This window comes from Vigna angularis, chromosome 3, assembly GCF_016808095.1.
Source record: "Vigna angularis cultivar LongXiaoDou No.4 chromosome 3, ASM1680809v1, whole genome shotgun sequence".
In the NCBI taxonomy this organism is placed as follows: domain Eukaryota; kingdom Viridiplantae; phylum Streptophyta; class Magnoliopsida; order Fabales; family Fabaceae; genus Vigna; species Vigna angularis.
In genome coordinates, this window is record NC_068972.1 from 14185462 (window position 1) to 14199238 (window position 13777).

Genomic DNA, 13777 nt, shown 5'->3' on the forward strand with positions numbered 1-13777 from the left:
GGAAGTGCTAGGTATTGGATCCAGGCCTGGAAGGCTAAAGCCAAGAATCGTTCTTGGGAAGGACTGAAGGAAGCTATGGTGGTGCGATTTGGAGGAAGGAACAGGGGTACAACCTTTGAAAGGATGGCAGCCATTAAGCAGTCGGGCACCGCAGAAGAATACGTCCAGGAACCGAACGGGAGAGGACTACAGGATCCAAACGGGAGAGGACTACCGGATCCAAACGGGAGAGGAAAGTCGTATCCGAACGGGAGAGGATTGCCAGATCTGCGCGGAAGAGGACAGCCGAATCCAAACGTGAGCGGATAGCCGGAATCGAACGAGAGAGGACTGCCGGATCTGGACGTGAGAGGACGGCCGAAACCGAACGGGCGAGGACTGCTAGATTCGAACGGGAGAGAACTACTGAATATCCTTAGGAGAGGAGTGCTGGATCAATGGGAGCAAAGAAGAGAAGCAAATGCCATTCACAATAATGGATCGGGGAAGGGCGAGAAAAAATCAGTTTTTTCGTGGGTGAAAAGAGAAGAGGTTGAGCACAACGTGGTGAGTGTTGAAGAGAAAAATAATAATAATAATAAAAGTAATAGTGAAGGTGTTGCGTTGCAAGCGATTAGTGGTGTTGAAACAGTAAAGGTGGTGGATGTGGCCACCGAGAGTCAAGGGGAGCAAAGGGGGCTTGCAGTTCGTGATACACCTGCAGAAGGGAGAGAGCTGCTTGAAGCACTGAAAGACGTCGAAGACCATTTTCTCAGGGCTTATGATTCTAGAAAAGTGGTGACTAGAATGCTCGACGTTAATAGAATCCAAGAAGAATGGAAGACATTGGAGGAGGATTTGCCACCACCGAAACCTCCAGACCTGAATGTGAGGGCAGCAGCCAATGGGTACCCTTCATATGATAAGAGGATGATGAAGAAGAGCTCGAAGATCAAGTTTCACGGTTCCAACCTTGAGGACAAGGTTGTTTTGCAGCTGGGTGTAACGATAAGATATAAGGTAATAGGAAATAATGGGTTTAGGATAGAAGGAAGAGGAAATGAGAGGACAGTTGGGAGGGAAGAGTTGTGTGACAGTGGGTTAGTCAGTATAGGGGAATTATTGAGTTTTTGTATTCTTTGAGTAAAGACATGACATTGGCCTGTGGAGGGGGGTTAGGCTCCCGGTTACTGGTTGTACATGACATTTGTTGATGTGAATACATACGTTCATTCTTTTCTCACCATTTGGGTGCAGTTGTGTGAGTGTGTGCTGTGAGACAGTTAGGTTTCATATCCAGAAACCTAACAAATAATGATAGGATATAAGGTAATAGGAAATAGTGGGTTTAGGATAGAAGGAAGAGGAAATGAGAGGACGGTTGGGAGGGAAGAGTTGTGTGACAGTGAGTTAGTCAGTGGGAAGTGGAAGGGAGACTTTATAAATAATGGGTGTGTGTGTACATGGGGATTATTGAGTTTTTGTATTCTTTGAGCAAAGACAGGACATTGGCCTGTGGAGGGGGGTTAGGCTCCCGGTTACTGGTTTGTACATGACATTTGTTGATGTGAATACATACATTCATTCTTTTCTTACCATTTGGGTGCAATTGTGTGAGTGTGTGCTGTGAGACAGTTAGGTCTCATATCCAGGAACCTAACATTATCTGTATCATCCCTAATTAGTTTTTGATTATCAATTTTGCAATCACATTTGTTTATAGTTTTTCTAAAAATACTACAGATACAGAGGTGTGTGATCTGCTTTAAAGATACTGAATTCAAACTTAATAATAGCAATAATAAGATAATGAATAATACAATTCATTTGACGTGTTATTGTCTCTTTCTTTGTTGCAAATTTTCATATAGTTCATTTTTATCAAGAGATAAAATGAACAAGCAAATTGAAAACATTATTGCATCACTCCATATTGATCACTTTCTTTTTATAGTCATAGTGTGTGATAGTTTTTCCTGTATGAAGTGAAATATATTTATTATTTTTTCTTAGACTTTCAGCTCTATGGTTCCCTCATGGTTGCGGAAGACCAAAGTTTTCAATAAGTTTAGCAAAGCGATGGTGAATCATCTTGGACTGACATTGACAAAACAAGATCTGCAGAATGTTGTTGATTTGATGGAACCATATGGCCAAATAAGCAATGGGATAGAGTTTTTGAGCCCTCCACTTGATGTACGAAACTGTCATCTCCACATAATGGCTATTATGATGTCAAAGCAAGGCTTTGCCTTGTACATATTTTCATTTGTATTATCACCGAGTTTCTTCTTCCACTTATTTACAAGTAGTTGCAGTCTGAGTTTTTCTCTATTTTAGAAGATGAAAAATAATTGACTTGCTACAAATATATCTAAAATGATGTTTCTTTGTTATTCAGTGGACAAGGGAAACGAAGTTTCCACATGCTGTCTGGGCAGCTGGTCGTGGTCTCACTGCTCTTTTATTACCCAATTTTGATGTTGTTGATAATCTTTGGCTTGAACCTCAATCATGGCAGGTTAGTCTCACTTATTAGACTGGTATATATTACCTGTCAATATCATAGCAATGCTTTTTAGTTATCAAACTTTCTAATCTGGGTTTCAAAGGCCATTTCAACTGCTGTTGTAGCAAGGCTTTCTAGTTATCTAATGTTGGCTTCTGTTATTTGCCAAGTATGACGACTGGATGTATACAAGGCCATGAGTTTTACATTATATGTGTATAATCTGGACAACCAGCCTAGAGAACTACTGCCAAACACACTGATTATTGGGTAAAATTCATCTGAGGTGTTCTAATCTTGAGCCACCCTCTATTTTATTATTTTTTTAGAGGGGCTGCATGGATTTCACACAATAATAAGAATGTATAAAGAATGTTTAGTAGCATTCCTTGACTGAACAATGCTTTGAAAGTAAATATGATTGATTTTGGAAGACTGAATTTCTAGGTAGAATTTTAAAGAAGTTAAGTATTTCTGATAAAGAGTTGTCTTATGGATTCCTATACTGACCTTTAAATTTAAAGATTCCCAAAGAGAGTTTCTCTCAAATTCTACGTTTTTCTCCATTCCTCTTATGCTTCTATAACATTTCTAATGTGTATATGTGTGTGTTTCAAATGTAAAATATGGTTTCTTGACTCGGGCCTAGTATGTTTACTTTGGCTTGTCTAGCCTGCCATCTGTTGCTGTATACCAACACAGTCAAGACTGCAGTAACCTGATTTTTGATGAATATGAAGCCAACTCTTGGTAGCTTGTATTTTTCGAACTTGCTTCCTAGTCATTGTTGTAGTTACAATTCTGTTAGGAAAGGCCAATAGAGGAAAATTAGCTGACTTATTTTATTACTAAAAAAACTGACTTGTCATATATATTTGTTTAATGATAGATTATTGACAATTATTCAGGGAATTGGATGTACAAAAATCACAAAAGCAAGAAATGAGGGCTCCATCAATGGGAACTCAGAATCAAGATCATATCTCGAAAAGAAGCTTGTATTTTGTTTTGGTTCTTATGTTGCATCCCAAATGTTACTTCCTTTTGGGGAAGAAAACTTACTTTCTATTTCTGAGATACAGCAGGCGCAAGAGGTTGGTTTATATTTGACTTAATTCAGTCAGCTAAAATATCCCATTATTTTTTATATTTTAATTTCTGGGAAAATGATAATATTAACGAAAGGATGTGAGTATAAACTCTGACCATTCTTTTCTTTACAACAGATAGCTACTCGAATGGTCATTCAGTATGGGTGGGGACCCGACGACAGTCCTGCAATTTACTACCACAGTAATGCGGTATAGACCTTTCTTATGTGCATTTCAACTACTATTGTTGAATTAATTTTTCTTTCTTGATGTTGATTGTGTGATCGTTGAAAAGTTAGATTGAATTATTTTGTAGGTGTGGCTTGAAGCTTAGTTTTAACATAGCACACCATTAATATATCTTTCTTTCTCAAATGGGGTTAATAATATTCAATATGGTCATTGATATGTCCTCCTTTCTTTCTCAACAGCATCAATAATATTAAGTATGGTTAAGAAGATTATTATATCTTTAATGAAAATAATTATTGATCTGCTAATAGAGCAAGTACTGCCCGGCTGTATAAATGGGGAAAATTAACGTAATGTTGGATAGATAATCTCCCAAAAGAGCTATGAGATGTGGAATCTGAGATATAGAATGTGGATCAATTACGAACATTAGGATTTTATAATTCAAAATAAATTATGGATATATGAGTAAATTAGGAAAGTTATACCTGTCCTGATTTGTATGGTCAAGTTGTGGGGAATATCTGAATCAGATTAGATTTATATTTTTGAAATATCTCTCTGTTACTTTGTTTCCAGTTAATGTGTGATTTATTTTCCTTATTTATAGCAGATTTGAAATATCTCCATATGTATAAGTTGTGTTCTTTGTTATTGGTATCAATTAAATGAGAGTATTTTTCTTCATATAATAGAAGTATAATTGAATTTGTTGGAAGTCTTACATCAACTAGAGATAAGACCAATTTATAGTATATATGTAGGTGCAAAACCTCAAGCCTGTTTTGTGGGATCGAGTTAGAATTAAAGTTCATTTTTTAATATGGTATCAGAGCTATTGTTAGAACTTACTCTAGTGAGATTTGTTATTTGTTGGACATATCATTCCACCCCCTATCGGGCTGCTATCGAACTATCCATTAATGTCTAGTTCCATGCACGAGATATATATACCTCGGCTTGAGGGAGGTGTGTTGGAAGTCTCACATTGATTAGAGATAAGACTAATTTAGAGTATATAAGTAGGGGTAAACTTTACATTATAAATCAGTTTTGTAGGGTTGAGTTAAACTTATAAGCCGATTTATAGTATATATCATGCATTAATTGCCCAACAAATTTCTTATATTAATCCTATATTTTTCATGTGCCATCAAGTCGTCTTTTCAAATTGCACACTCTTTGTTTTCATTTATATTTTCCATAATTTGGTGTAAGATGGTCATGAATGAATAATGATAGCCCATTATAACTCAATGGTTCTACTATATTTTCCATAATTTGGTGTAAGATGGTACACATTTTTCATAATTTATTCCAGTGTCAACCGGTTCCCTCAAAGACATATTTAACAATTATCTGCAAACTGGTATTTTAAGAATCCTGGTGGAGGTTGTGATTTGATAATCTGTTCCTCTCATGAATGGAGAGCATTGCCCTTTGAATCTGATAAACAAATGTATTGCTTGAGGGGCTTTGATCAAATGAACAAATGGAAGATTTCAGTAGCTGCGTAGCAAAGGATTACATGTTTATTGACCTTGGTTTTTAATATTAGTATATTATAGACTATTTCTTATGTTTTTCTACTGGCATAGGTCACGGCATTAAGTATGGGGGATGACCATGAATATGTGATGGCAGCTAAAGTTGAAAAGGTATCATGCATTAGCAGAAGTTTAACTTATATAAAAAAATATCTAATATAATCTTTTGTGATGTTCCTAGATGTTTGATTTGGCATATCTCAAAGCAAGAGAAATGCTGCTGAAAAATCGCCCAGTACTAGAAAAGATAGTGGAGGAGTTGCTTGAGTTTGAAATTTTGACTGGGAAGGTAATACAGTGTTTGAGATGCTCTATCTAGTATTTTGTCTACTTGCCTATCATACAGTGTCTTTTAATACCTAAACTAACCTGACTATATATTTTCTAAATTTTGATTAAAGTGCACTTTTTTTTTTGTTGTAAATTCAGTATGTCATTCCAAATGTAGAGAATACAATGTAAAACTCACGTTAGGCATCACTATCTTCCAAATACACAGAATACAGTGGCTGAATCTTTTACCGCTAACTGTGATTCATTCTGATTTCTATGAAGGTCAATTTTTGTGAATTTAGGATAGATACCCATCTGAAAGCCTAAATTCATCTTATGTGTTTTTTTGCATTCTCTTACCCCTTTTAAAATCTATTAATGTGGTTTTAAGCTTGCATTTATTTATTTATTTATTTTTGCTAAATGTAATTTTTTATATTTGGTGGGAGTGTTACCAACCTATGATACTCATTGGAGATATTCTTTTCATTTAGTAAAGAAGGTATTAAAATTTTTGTTTAATGAACTCACTTTGTTCCATTTTTGTGGTTATCGTTAAAATTTGTGTGCATATCTTCATTTAGTATCTATTATGTTGTGTTGTGCATGAAATACTGAAAGTGGAAGTGACATCAGATAAAAAATTCCAGTTTTGTATTGAAGTGCCTATGCAACGAGTTCACTTTATATTTCATGTTGGACGTGGTGGAAGGTATTTCTGAATTGTTCATAACACTTTTAATCTTCCCTCTAGCAGGACTTAGAAAGAATTACTAAAGATAATGGTGTAATCAGGGAGAAAGAGCCATTTACGCTTGGTGAAATCCGAGTTAGTGAGGTATATATTATTATCTCTTAAGTTGAAAAATATTATTCTTACAGAGGATACGAATAAAACGTCAAAACTCATTTTGGAGAACTTTATTCCGAATACTCTTGATCTTCCTACTATTCTGGCAACCTTAGTGCAGTGGTTTTTACCCCTGCAAGTCACTTTATACGAAAGGGAGCCAATATTAACGTTGTAAAGGTTTTGCTTTTATTGGTAATGAGTAGCTTTAGCCTCTGGTTCTTCGGATGTATTGTAGTCTTATGGATTGAAATTCATGTCAACTTGAGTTTCAAACCAACATCCACAGTACAAGGGGGCTTTAATTTTTGTTTTTGTTTGCATCATGTAATATTATTTCTAAAGAGTGGTATTACATGTATAATTTAGTCAATATCCGAATTGCTGTGTTCATCTAGCAATGGACTAATCTCACTATTGTTTCCATCAATGTTTTCCAGCCAACATCTGTCAGCTTACTTGAAAGAGGAAATGCACCAGGAAGTGCTCTACTAGCATCCTAGATTAGTGGGATACTGTAGGGTACGGAACAATTTGAGGTGCGGCTACTGTTCTTTTTATGACTGATGTTTTTTGAGGGCAATCTGTCATTTTGTACTTCGATAAATGTATACAGTTTAGGATACAAAATACACTAATATCATGCCTATTCGTCTGAATGAGAAGAGATAACAGTTTTCCTTCTCGGCCTTCTTTTCTTGATGTCAACTGGATCACAATATTTTTTTCGTTACCATTGTAACATTAATTGTTTATTTTAAAGTTATTGGACTTCCTATCCAATACACTTCTGCTTGATTAACATTTCTTTATTGCTTTGAATACTAGAACGAATCAGCAGAACTGGAACGTGTACTGGTTGTGATTGTATTTTCTTTCAAATTGCTTGGATTAACTCGAAATATCTATGATGACACATTCATAATTGTGGAAAACAAAGTAGATCATTTGTCACTTTTTTTATTTAGAGACAATTTGAGTGCAGCATAAATTTTACGGAATAGTTTCTAACTTGTCAAGCTGCGACATTGACATTATGGGCACTGAAGTTCTTCCTTAATTTACTATGCGACTGCTGAACTAGTGAAAATGAAGGCATAACTGGAAAGAACCAGTGAAAGAATTTGGAGTTGATAAACGATCGGCGTGCATTAAGACAATAATGAAAGTTAATAGGGGAAAATGGCCAGAAAAAGTTTGCAAATGCTATACATGTCTTTGATGAGATGGTGAACTGTAATTAAAATGGTGTCAGAGTCGACGACTCAGTATACAGACTTTAAGCACATTTTACTATGCTGTTGATAATCTGATTGCGATTCTGAAATCGTCGCCCTTCCTTCCTCAATTGAAAAGGAGTAAACGAATCAATATCTTACCGAAAATACATGTATTTACTATATGATAGAAATTTGGTCGACGCAGGCAAAGCATACATAAAAAGTTCACAGGCCACAAAATTCAAAATATATTTCTCATTAGTAAAAAACTTGTTGCTACAAAAGACTTATAGCAGGGGAGGTGGTAAGGACAATGCACTTTTCCATGCTACTGCTTTCTTGACCCCCATTATGGCAAACACTTTTCCTTCTTGGCTTTGCCTCACCAAGCATTGTGATGATGTCTCTCATGTGTGGTCTTTCCTTGGGAAGCTTTGCGGTACATAGAAGTGCAATCCGGAGTACAAGCAACATTTCTTCTTGGACATGTTTGCATTGACTAGCTATGGCAGGATCCAGTGCTTCTAACAAGGATTTGTTGCTTTTCTTCTTCCGTATCCATTCGACTATGTCAATAGATTCTTCAAACGAAGGGTCTAAAGGCATTTTGCCAGTTAGAAGTTCCAAAAGCACCACCCCATAGCTGTATATGTCAATCTTCTCGTCAACCTTCAGAGTGTATCCATATTCTAAAACCATAACCCAATCATTAAGTTAATCATCTATTGTCTCTCACTTTCACTTGTTTGAGATAGAAGTTACGAAAACAGAAATCAGGGCATAAACTGCCACGCTAGATCAGATAAGAAGAGCTAAGTACTAACCTGGTGCGATGTATCCATATGATCCAGCCACCATGGAAACTGTCTCGTTCTTTTGAATCATCATCCTTGCCAACCCGAAGTCTGCTATTCTCGCCTCTAAATTTGCGTCAAGGAGTATGTTGTTAGACTTGATATCCCTGTGAATAACTGGTGGGTGGCAATCATGATGGAGGTAGTTAAGCCCTTGTGCAACTCCTAGAGCTATGTTGTACCTTGAGACCCAGTCAACAAGCAACCTCGCAGATTCTTCACCATGTAGTGCTGTTCCAAGATTCCCGTTAGGCATGTATTCGTAAACCATCATCACATTTCTTTCGTTGTGTACATACCCCAACAGCCTTACTATATTCCTGTGCCTAAGTCTCCCTAGGAGTTCCACTTCTCTCAACACATCATTTCCATCTTCTATGTCTGTTCGTGACCTCCACAATTTCTTCACTGCTACGGTTACGTGAGGTCTATGGATTTCAGCTTTGTAAACGATACCAGTGCTCCCCATTCCTATAACATTTGATTCCTTCATGCAAGTCAGAATCTCACTACTAGTGAAGCTGATCCTCTGGAATGCTACTAGTCTCCAGGGCCAATCTTCATTGTTCTGTTTGAACCAATCATAGAAGAAGTTGTTATATAAGTGCCATCTATTGTACAAACATCTACCACCAAAATATGCTGCACCAAAAGCTAAAATCACTGAAATGCCAGCCACAAAACCTATTATGATGTGTCTGACATGTGAGCTCCTTCGATGGCTTGTCACAGCCATACTTGGAGAACATGGAGGGAGAATGCCTCCACAAAGACCTTCATTGCCAATAAGATCGTTAGGATTTATGGTCACCAGCATCCCATTTGAGGGTACTGGACCCTCAAGTTTGTTATAGGACAAGTTCAGCAATTCCAGAGCAGGGCAATTGCCAATGTTGTCAGGAATCCTACCGGTCAATGAGTTGTTGGAAAGATCAAGAACAGATAAAGTGGGCATGCTTGTGATTGATTTTGGGATTTTTCCTGTCAAGTGGTTATTTCGAAGGTTAAGGTTGACTAATTTTTGACAAGAAGCAATACTTTCAGGGATTGTGCCAGAAATATGAGTGTTTGAAAGGTCCAATACAGAGAGAGATGGACAGTCCTGGAACTCATCTGGGATATCTCCTCCAAAATTGTTATGAGAGGCAATGAAGGTTTGAAGGGTTGGAATAGAAAGAATATCTGACGGAAGAGATGACTCAAAGTTGTTCCAAGATACATCAATGAAAGAGAGCGATGTGGATGAGGTAATATCAGAGGGAATTTTCCCAGTGAGGTTGTTCTTTGCGAATTCTAGCCGTTGAAGGCCAAGGAGGTTTCCAAAGCCAACTGGAATAGTTCCAGAAATAAGATTGTTCTGAATCCGAACACGTACCAAAGACAAACAGTTCGCAAGTCCACTTGGAATGGAGCCAGTGAAGGAATTATTGAAGAGGATTAATTTAGTGAGATTTCCAGTTGTACACAAACCTGGAGGGATATCCCCAGATAGTGCGTTAGAGGATACATCCAACCACTGTAAAGGAGAGTTCTGCCCAAGGTTTGGTGGCAAAGGACCATGTAAGGAATTTTTCCAGAGCTCAAGCACCTGTAAATTTTTCAATTCACCAAGCTTCTCTGGTACTCGTCCAGTTAGTTTGTTCGTCATCAGGTTTAAGAGCTTCAGGTTTTCCAATTTAACAAGTTCTTCCGGAATCTCTCCGGAGATCTGATTGTCAGAGAGGTCCAAAAATGCCAGTGAAGTTACGTCTCCAAGTTCAGGAGGAATTTTTCCTGTGAAGTTGTTATGGTACAAGTAAATTGTGTTGAGTTTTGTCAGCTTACCCAATTCAGCTGGAATTTGTCCACTGAGACTTCCTACAGCCAAGTCAAGGTATTGAAGAGTGATCAGGTTCCCAAACTCTGCAGGGATCTCACCTTCAAATAAATTGTATCCGATAATCAATGTCTCCAGAGAAGTTAGATCACCGAGATATCCTGGAATCCTCCCCGTGAAGTTATTGCCTGAAAGGCCCAGAAATTTGAGTTTCTGCAAATTCTTAAAGCTCTTGGGGATTGGACTCACGAAGTAGCTCCCTCGAAAATCAAGGCTCTCAAGCATGGTTGCATTTCCAATATCCTCAGGAAGAAAACCTGAAAAATCATTGCTCGATGCATTGATTAATCTCAAGCCTGCAGCTCTTCCAAGACCAGTGGGGAAGCTGCCAGTGAAGTAGTTCTGGCTCACATCAAAGTTCTCGAGAGAGGTGAGGTTGGACAGTGACTTGGGCAGTGATGAAGCAAAGTTGTTACAGCTTATGTTGAAATAAGACAGACTTGAAAGAGATTGAACGTGGTCCGAAACACGACCGCTGAGGTTCATGTTGGAGAGGTCAAGACTCTCTACATAGCCTTTAAAGTTGCAACCAACTCCAGTCCAGTTACAATGGGGTGATCCTGATTGTGTCACATTGCTTGGAATTTGCCAATCCTTCAGATGCCTCATTGGGTCAATGAGAGTGGCTTTGATTGAGAGAAGACTTGACAGTTCATCATCTGCTGCAGCTTCAGTAAAAGCCAGTGAGAGGCCAATGTAACAACAGAAGAACAGCAGGTGGGTTTGCATTTTGGTGGTTGCTCTCTTGGTGTTGGATCCTCTTAATCTTGTTGCATTTTGCATAGCAGGGAACAAGGAGCGAAGGGAAGGAGAAGGAAGTTCTGAGAGACAAATTAGTTTATAGTTAATCTAATGAGTGACAGATAAATGATAAGCCAAAAGGCAATTATTTTATTGGATATACGTGGGTACTTGGGATCTTAACCACCTAATCATGTGCAACTGATCACTGTCAATCTTTGGACTCATTTGAAATCCCCTAGACATCATAACATGCACAGAATGTGTTCCAGAATTGCTTATAATGTCAACCCAAGCGAGTAGTTTAACTGATCCAAGTCTTCTTTATTTTAATGGTAACACCACCACTTTTGCTTTTAATCAAACATTGGACCTGGGGTCTCATTCTGTACCTAGGTAAACGATCTATATAACTAAGGTAGCTATATAGCGTCTGGTGTTGAATCACCTACTCACAATAACGTAGGATTTGAACCTAAGACATCGGATTTTGGAGTTGAATTTAGTATATTTTCACCACTTAGCATAAGTGGTCACACATACCAGAAGTGCAAGTAATTAAGAATCATGTTGCTTTATTATGCCAAATTGTATGATTAAGCACTTCCAAAGTAGGTATTGAGTATGCAAAACCAGGGCAGAAAGAAGAGAGTTTGGAAGTTTGTGGTGTGGAGTGTGTAAAGAAGGTAGAGAAGTGTATTTTAGTAGGGAATGTGTTATGTGACAATGATTGTCTGCACCTACCAAACCCCATTCCCTTTGATAAAGCAATTGTGTCCCATTCTATGGCCACCACATGGGTACATCTGGCTCTATGCTAATTATTATAGATGGTGATAGATATAAAATTTAATGAAGCTATAAGATGAAAGATTAATAATTGGAGCCATAAACAATAAAAGGGAAAGGGCTGGAAGGCATGTGAATTGGGGAACTTCCTGGGGGAAGAGAAACAGTACTTGATTCCTCATTATTGGAAGTGATTCAACCACGAGAAAAAAGAAGCTGCTTAATGCTTACAACTACGTCACACACTATTATCTTTTGTACCCAATTTCGAATCTTGAAAGGGTGAAAGATTAGGTTCCCCACATGGCTCCACGACCAAGACACAGGCCCACCACCGCCATTAATCATATTTCAGACCCAACAATTTATTATTTATGGGCACCCAATACATTTCCATAATTCTAACAAAATATTTAATTTAATCTTTCCAAACTTTATTTTCTTTTTTTATTATTTATTTAATTTAGTTTGGTATATCTACTTACATAGCTGGGATGTTCTATTTGGATCCACTAAAATGTAATTTTAGGGTTTGAATGGAGTATCTAGATTTACTATATTTACCCTTTCTGCCAAAAAAAATAGGCATTCTAATCTAAATTCTTCGATCATTACTTTTATCAATTCGGGTGATGATAGTTTGGAGTGATTGCAAAGATACTCTAACGTTCAGAATGATAGTATATAAGACAAACACAATAAAAGTAAATAATTAATTAACAATGTATACTTCTTAATATCTAGATGGGCCAAAATTAGTTATATCCATAGTGTCTTAATACCTGATTAGTGTATTATTTTGTTTTAACCCGATTTTCACTTAAATAATCGTTTTGAAATTATATTATTCTAAATGATGACTTTATCTCATTCTTATACTATATATAATTTAAATGATAAAAGATTAAAAGTACTCTCTCTCTTTTAAATAGAATGATGTCATTTTTTAAGATTAAATTTAAGTTTCTCAAATTTTTTAAAAATGTATTAAGTTTTACAAACTTTTACTTTACAGTTTTTTAAATCTAAATAAAAATGTCTTTACATAGTTATTGTAACATCCCAATTATATACGTCATGCATATAATAAAGACGTCATTATGCATATAATAAAGACGTCATTATGCATAATATAGGAAAGCAGTCAAGAGTTAATTAAGGATTACAGTCATCCTTAGAGTAGTGCGAAATTTTCGACTAAAGTATTAGAATTTCTCTCTGGAAATTTCGGAGAATTTAAAACTTTAAACACTCATAAGTTCTCCCAAATAATATGAAATTGATGAATAAAACTAGCAAATCTAAGTTGCAACACTGCCGTCTCCATCAAGAGCTGCTCTCAAAGTATCCTCCCCGCCATCTGCTCCCATCCAAGTGGATGATCATTGCCAAAGAAACATACACAAGCAATACAAACAAGCAAGGGTGAGCTAACATGCAACCAATCATTTATAAAACATGCATGCAAACCTCATATAATAATTATGTCAAACATACTCATACCATCATACAACAATCACACTACACATACTCATCCATTACTTTGATACACATGGTAAAGTGACATCACAAGACTTGTTACTTTATACCCCGACTCGTCCGGACTAGAATGATTACCGAGCTATGGCGGGTCTTGCACTCGTGGTGGCTTTATGAAACTTGGGCACTACCGCCCTGGCACTACCGCCTTGTGAAACTTGGGCACTACCGCCCGGTGGAACTTTGGGCACTACCGCCCGGCCACAGTCACGAGGTTAATCCGTTATCACTCACCTTGGATCATATGGAAGCACCCAAGACTAGGACCTCCTGCTACTCCTCACCACATGGTTCAATCCTCTCTACATGAGAAGAAA

General features: G+C 37.2%; 2 protein-coding genes across 3 annotated transcripts in view; one reads left to right on the top strand and one right to left on the bottom strand.

Moving 5' to 3' along the window:
- The window catches only part of LOC108323112 (probable inactive ATP-dependent zinc metalloprotease FTSHI 5, chloroplastic), a 28575-nt gene extending 21336 nt beyond the window's left edge, over nt 1–7239 (top strand). The window contains exons 12-19 of one of the 2 annotated variants that reach the window (XM_017555459.2): nt 1993–2175; nt 2381–2500; nt 3397–3582; nt 3715–3789; nt 5370–5429; nt 5500–5607; nt 6349–6429; nt 6882–7239. In XM_017555459.2, the coding sequence (XP_017410948.1) occupies nt 1993–2175; nt 2381–2500; nt 3397–3582; nt 3715–3789; nt 5370–5429; nt 5500–5607; nt 6349–6429; nt 6882–6944 (876 nt within the window). In that variant the 3' untranslated portion in view covers nt 6945–7239. The remainder of the gene's footprint in view (nt 1–1992; nt 2176–2380; nt 2501–3396; nt 3583–3714; nt 3790–5369; nt 5430–5499; nt 5608–6348; nt 6430–6881) is intronic. The other variant, XM_052874392.1, reaches the window with a different exon arrangement.
- Nucleotides 7240–7898: 659 nt separating this feature from the next.
- On the bottom strand, nt 7899–12278 carry LOC108323074 (leucine-rich repeat receptor-like protein kinase PXL1). The gene is made up of 2 exons (XM_017555416.2): nt 8486–12278; nt 7899–8350 (listed from the first exon to the last, which is right to left on the bottom strand). The coding sequence occupies exons 1-2, from the start codon at nt 11172–11174 to the stop codon at nt 7938–7940; spliced, it is 3102 nt and encodes a 1033-aa protein (XP_017410905.1). The 5' UTR covers nt 11175–12278; the 3' UTR covers nt 7899–7937.
- Between the last annotated feature and the right edge of the window lie 1499 nt (nt 12279–13777).

Coding starts and splice junctions, on each gene's coding strand:
- LOC108323074 (XM_017555416.2), bottom strand. CDS start 11,174: ATGCAAAATGCAACAAGATTAAGAGGATCCAACACCAAGAGAGCAACC. Junction 8,351..8,485: donor ATATGGATACATCGCACCAG/GTTAGTACTTAG, acceptor TTATGGTTTTAG/AATATGGATACACTCTGAAG.